The sequence below is a fragment of the Mizuhopecten yessoensis genome, unplaced genomic scaffold (assembly GCF_002113885.1).
Source record: "Mizuhopecten yessoensis strain PY_sf001 unplaced genomic scaffold, ASM211388v2 scaffold10629, whole genome shotgun sequence".
NCBI classification, from domain to species: Eukaryota; Metazoa; Mollusca; class Bivalvia; order Pectinida; family Pectinidae; genus Mizuhopecten; species Mizuhopecten yessoensis.
In genome coordinates this window covers 155,139-165,053 of record NW_018408642.1, presented here as the reverse complement: position 1 = coordinate 165,053, position 9,915 = coordinate 155,139, and the positions used below count along the sequence as shown (strand labels likewise).

Genomic DNA, 9,915 nt, shown 5'->3' with positions numbered 1-9,915 from the left:
CCATATGAGAATTTGCGATTCTCTAAAACAGCTCATCGCCAAGTGGAGGAAAAGTTCCCCTAGAACCAAAAGATACCAAAGCTGGTGAAGAATAATTGATTTGTTATCACACTAAGCATGATAAACTAGACATTAATTGTAACATTTCTGTATAAACTTATCTAACTTAACAGCGTGCCCATACTTGTATTTTGTTCATTTGTGAACGTGAATGATCATTTTTGTTGATTAAATCATGCTTAGCACAAATAAGAGAATCAGAAAGGTATTTGTATCAGATCTGGTTTATTAACCATAAAAACATTTAGTATATCTTGTAAACAAACACAACATTGTAAACACATAGCAGCAAGGTGCATTGGAAATGTAAGTAAACAATGAGGTACACGTTTAAAGACAACATGTTGATTATGGAAACAGTCTCATTTTGATAAGGAATTTAATATTCCTCACCCTCCTCCTCTCCTTCACCCTCAACAGAGTCCACTCCGACCTCTTCATAATCCTTCTCCAGAGCGGCCAAATCTTCACGAGCCTCGGAGAACTCTCCCTCCTCCATACCCTCTCCTACGTACCAGTGGACAAAAGCACGCTTGGCGTACATCAGATCGAACTTGTGATCAAGACGGGCCCAGGCCTCTGCAATGGCCGTGGTGTTGCTCAACATGCACACGGCACGCTGGACCTTGGCCAAATCACCTCCTGGTACAACAGTCGGGGGCTGGTAGTTGATGCCGACCTTGAAACCAGTTGGACACCAGTCAACAAACTGGATGGTCCTCTTGGTTTTGATGGTCGCGATGGCAGCGTTGACATCCTTCGGCACAACATCTCCTCTGTATAACATACAACAGGCCATGTATTTACCGTGACGGGGGTCACATTTCACCATCTGGTTAGCTGGCTCAAAGCAGGCGTTGGTGATTTCAGCAACAGACAGCTGCTCATGGTAGGCCTTCTCAGCAGAGATGACTGGGGCATAGGTAGCCAGAGGGAAATGAATACGTGGGTAGGGCACCAAATTGGTCTGGAACTCGGTCAAGTCAACATTCAGAGCACCATCAAATCGGAGAGAGGCAGTGATGGAGCTGACAATCTGACCAATCAGACGGTTCAGGTTGGTGTATGTTGGTCGCTCAATGTCCAAGTTACGACGACAGATATCATAGATAGCCTCGTTGTCGACCATGAAAGCGCAGTCGGAGTGTTCCAGGGTGGTATGGGTGGTGAGAATAGAGTTGTAGGGCTCAACGACAGCAGTGGAGACCTGAGGAGCTGGGTAGATGGCGAACTCAAGTTTGGATTTCTTTCCGTAGTCAACACTGAGACGTTCCATAAGCAGGGAGGTAAATCCGGATCCGGTACCGCCACCAAAGCTGTGGAAGATGAGGAATCCCTGGAGTCCAGTACACTGGTCAGCGAGCTTCCTAATGCGGTCAAGGACCAAGTCGACGATTTCCTTTCCGATTGTGTAGTGACCTCTTGCGTAGTTGTTGGCAGCATCCTCTTTGCCTGTGATGAGTTGCTCGGGGTGGAAAAGCTGGCGGTATGTACCAGTGCGCACCTCATCTGTAACACAAGATCACTCCATCAGAACTCAAACTTAACCACTTATCAAACTTAAAGGCACTAACATATGAATTGAACAAATGTCTTTTAAATAAAAGTTCATGATTTTTAAAAAGTAAATTAACAATTTCCCACTTCAAAGCAACATTGCTGCATTAAACTTTTACCAAATTTACATACCAACAACAGTGGGTTCCAGATCTACAAACACGGCCCTGGGAACGTGTTTGCCCGCTCCCGTCTCACTGAAGAAGGTGTTGAAAGAGTCGTCTCCCCCTCCAATAGTCTTGTCTGAGGGCATCTGACCGTCAGGCTGGATACCGTGCTCCAGACAGTACAATTCCCAGCAGGCATTGCCCATCTGGACTCCGGCCTGGCCGACATGGACGCTGATACATTCCCTCTGTAACACAAACAAGTTTTCACTCAGTTATACGATTAATACTTCACCTAAACAACTCCACCTAAACAACTCCACTACCTAAACAACTCCACTACGACATGATGATATACTAGGACGTTAAATCATCTCACCTTCAAAATAACTGATGTAATGCTTTACTCGAGGGATCGTGTTTAGATCTTTGTAACATTATAACTGATGTAATGCTTTACTCAAGGGATCGTGTTTAGATCTTTGTAACATTATAACTATTTATTTAGNTTTAGATCCTTGTAACATTATAACTGATGTAATGCTTTACTCAAGGGATCGTGTTTAGATCTTTGTAACATTATAACTATTTATTTAGATCTTTGTAACATTATAACTGTTTATTTAGATCTTTGTAACATTATAACTGATGTAATGCTTTACTCGAGGGAACGTGTTTAGATCTTTGTAACATTATAACTGATGTAATGCTTTACTCGAGGGATCGTGTTTAGATCTTTGTAACATTATAATCACTTTAATAACAATCATCTAACAAAGAAGTCCTTTGAACTTGCAAAATAAAATACTTGATTTTAAAGCAGCAATAGGCAAAAAAAATAAAATGTTTCCACTGACCCTACCTAGGATAATTTTAGGTTTTATGACGTGTTCTGAGGATGATAGCAAAACAAGTGGGGGTTTTTGTCCTCATTTATATTGACATATTTTAAAATGAGGATATTCCTTTCTATAATATAAATGCTCAGGATACAAAAATATTGCAAATATCCTAGAATTTCAGCTTTATATATATATACATGTACTAGTATTACAATGTACAGAGAGGTTAGGACTACTACAAGAAATCTCTAAACAGTTGTACAGGGTCGACCGAGCGAACAATTGATTTAATTAGTTCTGTGGCCTTCAAATATACCAGATCACAACTGTGAAACTATCTCATTAGGTTTAATTAATAATAACAGCATTATTCAAAACTGGCTTCATAACTAACACCATTTATTTAAAACTGGAACCTTGGTCATCAACACTTTGTACATATTTACAGCTTCCTTGTATACCCAGTTTTATCTATTTTTATCCTGTGTGTTACCACCAGTAAGTTAGTAAATTACCACAGAATTATTACATGTATTACCACCAGTACGTTTGTATTACCACCAGTAAGTTAGTAAATCACCACTGAATTATTACATGTATTACCACCAGTAAGTTACCACTGAATTATTAAATATATTACCACCAGTAATTTAGTACATTTCCACTGAATTATTACATATATTACCACCAATAAGTTACCACTGAATTATTACATATATTACCACCAATACGTTACCACTGAATTATTACATGTATTACCACCATAAGTTAGTAAATCACCACTGAATCATTACATGTATTACCACCAATAAGTTACCACTGAATTATTACATGTATTACCACCAGTAAGTTATTAAATCTCCACTGAATTATTACATGTATTACCACCAGTAAGTTAGTAAATCACCACTGAATTATTACATATATCTACCACCAGTACGTTAGTTAATCACCACTGAATTATTACACCCAGCACACAATGGCAAAATGTCAAATAGTCGGACACACCCGACAGGAAATTGTCAACAATTCGTTAAGTATTAAAATATCTAGACAGAAGCCTCGTTGATATTGTAACAATATCAAACCATACATTTATTTTTTCCGACCTGTAAGCAGTTACATTAGCGTGTACGTAAGAGAGGCATTCCTTACTGATTTTTTAATATGTAGGACACTTTAATTTCCGGATATGAATTTTTGACACGTGGTCAGGAAGACTAAGGTGAAGAATTAAGCTGCGTGAACAGTAGCTATTATAATAAGTGTATGATCATTGTAATTGGCTTCACATCTACTTAAAATGAAAAGTAATTTCTCATCTTAACAAATTCCAAGAAATACGAAATATTTCACCGGTATGGAAATTGCCGCATATCATTACTCCCGCTCCATAGTTTATTTTAGCCCATTATTCCATCTACCGACCATGTAATGGAGAACGAAAGCTGTAGACAAATCCTAACATAATTTAACATATGCCTAGTTGTAGCTGTACAATTATGCATAACTTTATTCGATACCGCCATAGAAACACGGACGTGCGGTACGGATCCCCAACGCTCCCCGATTCAATAAGCTTAGCTCTCTGGTCTAAATAAATGTAAATAATGTCTCTGTCGTGTACTTGTTTCAATTGGAATACTTCTTCGGAAGATAATTATCCCCAACATTCCAACAAACGGTCGCTTCTCTATCCCGCCCAACTCGGTGGTTGAACAGATACCGGCTATTGGATGTCACCGGCTAGGGACATGAGTCATAATTGCAAATGACTTTCAAATGCCGCTTCCTTTGTGATCAAATAAATTTACACAAATGTTCTACGAATAACTATTACTGACTTACCATGATGACGAGTTGATTTCAAACGAGTTGAAAGGAGTAACGAGATGGTCTGTAAATCCTCACGAGGACTTCGATGATCCGCTAGTGAGAAATTTGAATGGCGCGTTTGCGGGTTTCTCGGTATTTATACGTTATTTTTCACTGTAACCCTTGAACTGGTTTCTGATTGGTCAATTCTGATGTCATCTTGTGTCGGGTGTTTTCCCATTGGTCGACCCATCAGTGAGTGATATTTTCGCCTGGATAACCTGTTCTGCCTTGGCGGCAATATTACCTGTATCCCAAGTGTGACGTTAGCTTTGTTGTAGCAACTGTCACGTGATCACCCATCTATTGATTAATGTAGATAACATTGTATATTACTCAAGATAGCGTTTTAACCCCCTGTCATGGGCTGTAACTAAACATTATACACATTTTCAACACAGCAATAATCACCTTTGTAAGTTTGCTGATGAATACAGATTATCGAAATATTTTTTTTAACAATCGTCACTTCCAATCGAGGGCTTCATTTGTGATAAATACCTAAGCTGGTACCTCAAGTTTCAAGTTTATTATTACTTTAAGTCATCCGACTTATCAGTTACAATATATACAGTACAATACAATTTACATCCATGCAAACATAATATGTCTAGGTATTATATTTGTACATTATATAGTGGAGAGTGAACAGTAACCAATACTTACAGAAGTTGAGACCTTTTATTGTTCGCATGCACTAGATATTTACCCAAATTTCTTATTTCTGATAAACTTTACTGTTTAGCAGTTGAATAAATTTAAACATGCTAGTACGGTTTGCATAATATTTTTCGATGAATTTAGCTCTTATGTCAGCATAACAAGGACATTTCAAAATGAAATGAAATTCATCTTCTACCTCATTCATATTACATAATGTACACAATCTGTTTCCTCGTTCGATATTTACCTGCCACATTCAATATTTAATTTGTGTGCTGATAGTCTTATTTTACAAAGGTGTTTTACATAATTAATATTGATAGATTTGGACAAATAAAACTGTAGTCGAAAATTATAAATATAATGGTAAAGTGCACCTTTTGCAGAAGATGTTATTTTTTCAAAACATTCTTATTTAAATATATTAGAAATGCGTTCCTTAATTATAACAAATATATCATCCTTTTAGACTCGGGGCTTCCCACACATAACCAAGACCAATTCTGTATAATTCTTGCCTCACCTTACTTAACCATATATCGTTGTTAGATCGCATCTCAGAGTAGCATGATTTTAGAATACACTTTTCAGGTTTTCTTAAATTTATCCAATATTTGAAAATACGACATTTACGCACTATATTCATAGGATACCGCCCTAGTTCATAATATACCATATACTTACTTGCCTTACTATGTAATCCCAATATACGTTTGCAAAAATTTACATGTAACTTTTCTATATCTGGTGCAGCATGGAAGCCCCACACTTCCGCCCCGTAACTAAGTACGCTATTTACATATGTGTCAAACACAGCTAACTGCGTTTTATAATAAAATAGTTATTTTTACAAACATTGCTTTTCTCCCTTGGCCAGCAATTTGTTTTTGAGTAACTATGAATTTCCCGTTAAAATTAAGTAGCACTCCTTAATAGTTAAAAGTGTCAACTACTTCTAATTTCTTGCCTTTATACCACCAAATTTCGTTCTTTTCAACTTACCCCCATTTCGGAATACAACAATTTTGTTTTTTGGGTATTAACTGTCAAATCCCATTTATACGTATAGTCTGACAATTTTACCTAGAACTGCTCGTATTACTTTAGCAACTTACCAAAACACATGTAGTTGTGCTATATGTCTAGCTTTTATGGTTTTTATCTCAATTGATGTTTAGCTTTTTCTCTTAACTTAATAAATGATAGTGCATATATTCTGGTAATTTTTATATTTTGCCATATTGGCATACATGTATATTTTTGGCGTGGGCATGAACTTCATGCCATATAACTCTGACACTAAATTTGTATTGTTTTACAAGCAGTAACTTGTGCATATGTATGTATGTATGTATGTATGTATGTATGTATTGTTGTTTGCTTGCTTGCTAACAAGTAGTACTCTGATTTGTATTGTTCAGTCCCTTGTGCTGTTTTTATTCTTTATTCAACATGCATGCTGTGATATTTTGTTTTGTTTGTAATTTTCTATGCATTTTATTCGTGTTTTGTCGTAATAATAGCTCTACAGAGTGTGTGTAGCTCTACAGAGTGTGTGTAGCTCTACAGAGCTAATGTTCACTGTTTAACATGTACGACTCTAAATATATAGTCTTGTATCTTGTATCTTGAATGACTATATTTCATTGTATTTAAATTTAATTTAATAATGCATACAATATCCTGCTTTGCGATCAGAATGCATTTTAACGGAATACAATCCAGGATATAAGTCCCCTTATTGTTGGTATGTAGTAAACTGTGGTGTAAGAAATGTCGATGTAGCTGAGCAGGCATTTTCTACACTGCGACAAGTTTGCGATGCTAGAGATCAAGCCTAGTCGATACACAGCATTGCCACAAACAAATAACATGTTACAAGTCCCCTGTCGGTCTATAAGCGGCGAGAGTAACCAGGGGCCTAACCTCGTTTATACTGATCATGAAGACAGTATAGTGAATCAATGAAAGGAGGTATACGCCCTCCCCGCCATCATACACAACCCGGATCCAACCGGTCCCACCCAACTTCCCTCCAATCCGTGTCCTACCTACTCCACCACTACATATCCACGCTTGGCCACTAGCCCCACCCACCCCTCCAATTCGGGTCCTACCTACTCCACCACTACATATCCACACTTGGCCCCTAGCCCCACCCACCCCTCCAATTCGGGTCCTACCTATTCCACCACTACATATCCACGCTTGGCCACGTGGAACCCCTTATTACACGAGGTACCCCTACATTTACACGTAGTAAACCGTTAATTACACGTGGTGACCGTTCATTACACGTGGTACCCCCTTATCACACGAGTTACTCCTACAATTACACTTGGTGCCCCCTTATTACACGAGGAAACCCTATATTTGCACGTGGTTAACCTTTATTACACGTGGTTACCCTATATTTACACGTAGTAAACCGTTAACTACACGTGGTGACCGTTAATTACACGTGGTAACCCCTTATCACACGAGGTATACCCTTATATTTACACGTGGTTAACCCTTATCACACTTGGTAACCGGTAATAACACGTGGTACCCCCTTACAACACGAGGTAACCCCATATTTACACGTGGTTTACCCTTATTACACTTGGTAACCCTTTAATACACGTGGCCTTAATACACGAGGTAACCCTATATTTACACGTAGTAAACCGTAAATTACACGTGATACCCCCTTATCACACGAGGTTACCATATATTTACACGTGGTTAACCCTTATAACACGTGATAACCCTTTAATACACGTGGTAACCCCTTATCACACGAGGTTACCCTATATTTTTACACGTGGTTAACCCTTATTACACGTGATAACCCTTTAATACACGTGGTACCCCCTTATAACCGATAATTACACGTGGCAACCCCCCCCCCCCCCCCCCCCCCCCCCCCCCCCCCCCCATCACAAGAGGTAACCCTATATTTACACGTGGTAAACCCTTAATTACGAGTGGTTCCCCCTTATCACACGAGGTAACCCTATATTTACACGTGGTAAACCCTACTTAAACATTGACACACACACACACACACACACACCTTATTAAACGTGATACTCCGAATGACACGTTATATACTATAGTTACACGTGATTACACCAATAATTATACGTTGAAATCATTAATTACTCGTGGAAGCCTTTGCGACTCGATAATGATATATTTTAATACAGAGGTAATAAACTTGTATACTATTTCGTTATATTGTAGTGTGTGTGAAGTTGTGTTAGCTGACGTAGACATTCTGCCACCTCTCCTTCTATCGATACCTAACGACAATGTTTGTTGATGTAAACACCGTTTGTTTGTTGTCTGTGCCGATCGAGTGGTCAATAAACAATTCGCCTTTGTATATACCACATGCCTAGTAAGGTCCAGCATTTATAGTTCTGATGAACAGAACAGAGGTAATCAGGAAATGGAGACCTGTTACCTGACGCTGTTCTCGTCTACATTAAAAATGTAACGTTTTGAACGTGTTCAGGCATGACAGAGGTCCGGTATTCCGGTAGATATACACTGGGGAATGTCAAACTAGTGATAATCAAGTATTAATGTATACTGTAGGGAAAAGAGAGGCCACGTAAACCATGACGGGCTTATAGAGGGGAATACCAATCTATACAAGTACTCAGACGGGTTTATAGAGGGGAATACCAATCTATACAAGTACCCAGACGGGCTTATAGAGGGGAATACCAATCTACACAAGTACTCAGACGGACTTATAGAGGGGAATACCAATCTATACAAGTCCTCAGACGGGCTTATAGAGGGGAATACCAATCTATACAAGTACTCGGACGGGCTTATAGAGGGGAATACCAATCTATACAAGTACTCATACGGGCTTATATAGGGGAATACCAATCTATACAAGTACTCAGACGGGCTTATAGAGGGGAATACCAATCTATACAAGTACTCAGACGGGCTTATAGAGGGGAATACCAATCTATACAAGTACTCAGACGGGCTTATAGAGGGGAATACCAATCTATACAAGTACTCAGACGGGCTTATAGAGGGGAATACCAATCTATACAAGTACTCATAGGCCATAGGCTAACAGGAGTAAACAGAAGATAATAGAACTTTGCAGTACCTGAGTCCTACAGTATTTATTTTTGTTGTTGAAATATGTACCAATTTGAGTAAAAAATAGTTAAGTATAAGGTTAACTTAACTTTGTCAGGACCATGAGCTGATCATTCCTAGACTGATTTTCAGTGAGATCGGCCTATTAGAACTTGTTTTTAAGTTTGAAATAGGTATTTACAAAATAGCGGCCATGGCAGCCAAATTGTATTTCTGATAGATCCGAAAAATAACAACACTTTGTCAGGACCATGATTCGATCATTCCTACAAAGTTTCAGTTCAACCGGCCAAGTAGAACTTTACTTTAAGTTTGAAATAGTTTTTCAAAATGGCGGCCGTGGCGGCCATATTGGATTTCTGATCGACCCGAAAAATAACAACACTTTGTCAGGACCATGAGTCGATCATTCCTACCAACTTTCAGTTCAATCGGCCCAGCAGAACTTGACTTAAAGTTTGAAATAGTTTTTCAAAATGGCGGCCATGGTGGCCATTTTGGATTTCTGATCGACCCGAAAAATAACAACACTTTGTCAGGACCATGAGTCGATCATTCCTACCAACTTTCAGTTCAATCGGCCCAGCAGAACTTGACTTAAAGTTTGAAATAGTTTTTCAAAATGGCGGCCATGGTGGCCATATTGGATTTCTGATCGACCCGAAAAATAACAACACTTTGTCAGGACCATGAGT

At 38.6% G+C, this 9,915-nt stretch overlaps 1 protein-coding gene across 1 annotated transcript; it reads right to left on the bottom strand.

The window, feature by feature from the left end:
- Positions 1 to 265: 265 nt before the first annotated feature.
- Positions 266 to 4,524, bottom strand: LOC110461505 (tubulin alpha-1A chain). The gene is made up of 3 exons (XM_021514991.1): positions 4,415 to 4,524; positions 1,750 to 1,972; positions 266 to 1,569 (listed from the first exon to the last, which is right to left on the bottom strand). The coding sequence occupies exons 1-3, from the start codon at positions 4,415 to 4,417 to the stop codon at positions 440 to 442; spliced, it is 1,356 nt and encodes a 451-aa protein (XP_021370666.1). The 5' UTR covers positions 4,418 to 4,524; the 3' UTR covers positions 266 to 439.
- Positions 4,525 to 9,915: the final 5,391 nt, after the last annotated feature.

Coding starts and splice junctions, on each gene's coding strand:
- LOC110461505 (XM_021514991.1), bottom strand. Junction 1,570..1,749: donor TCTGGAACCCACTGTTGTTG/GTATGTAAATTT, acceptor CTTGTGTTACAG/ATGAGGTGCGCACTGGTACA.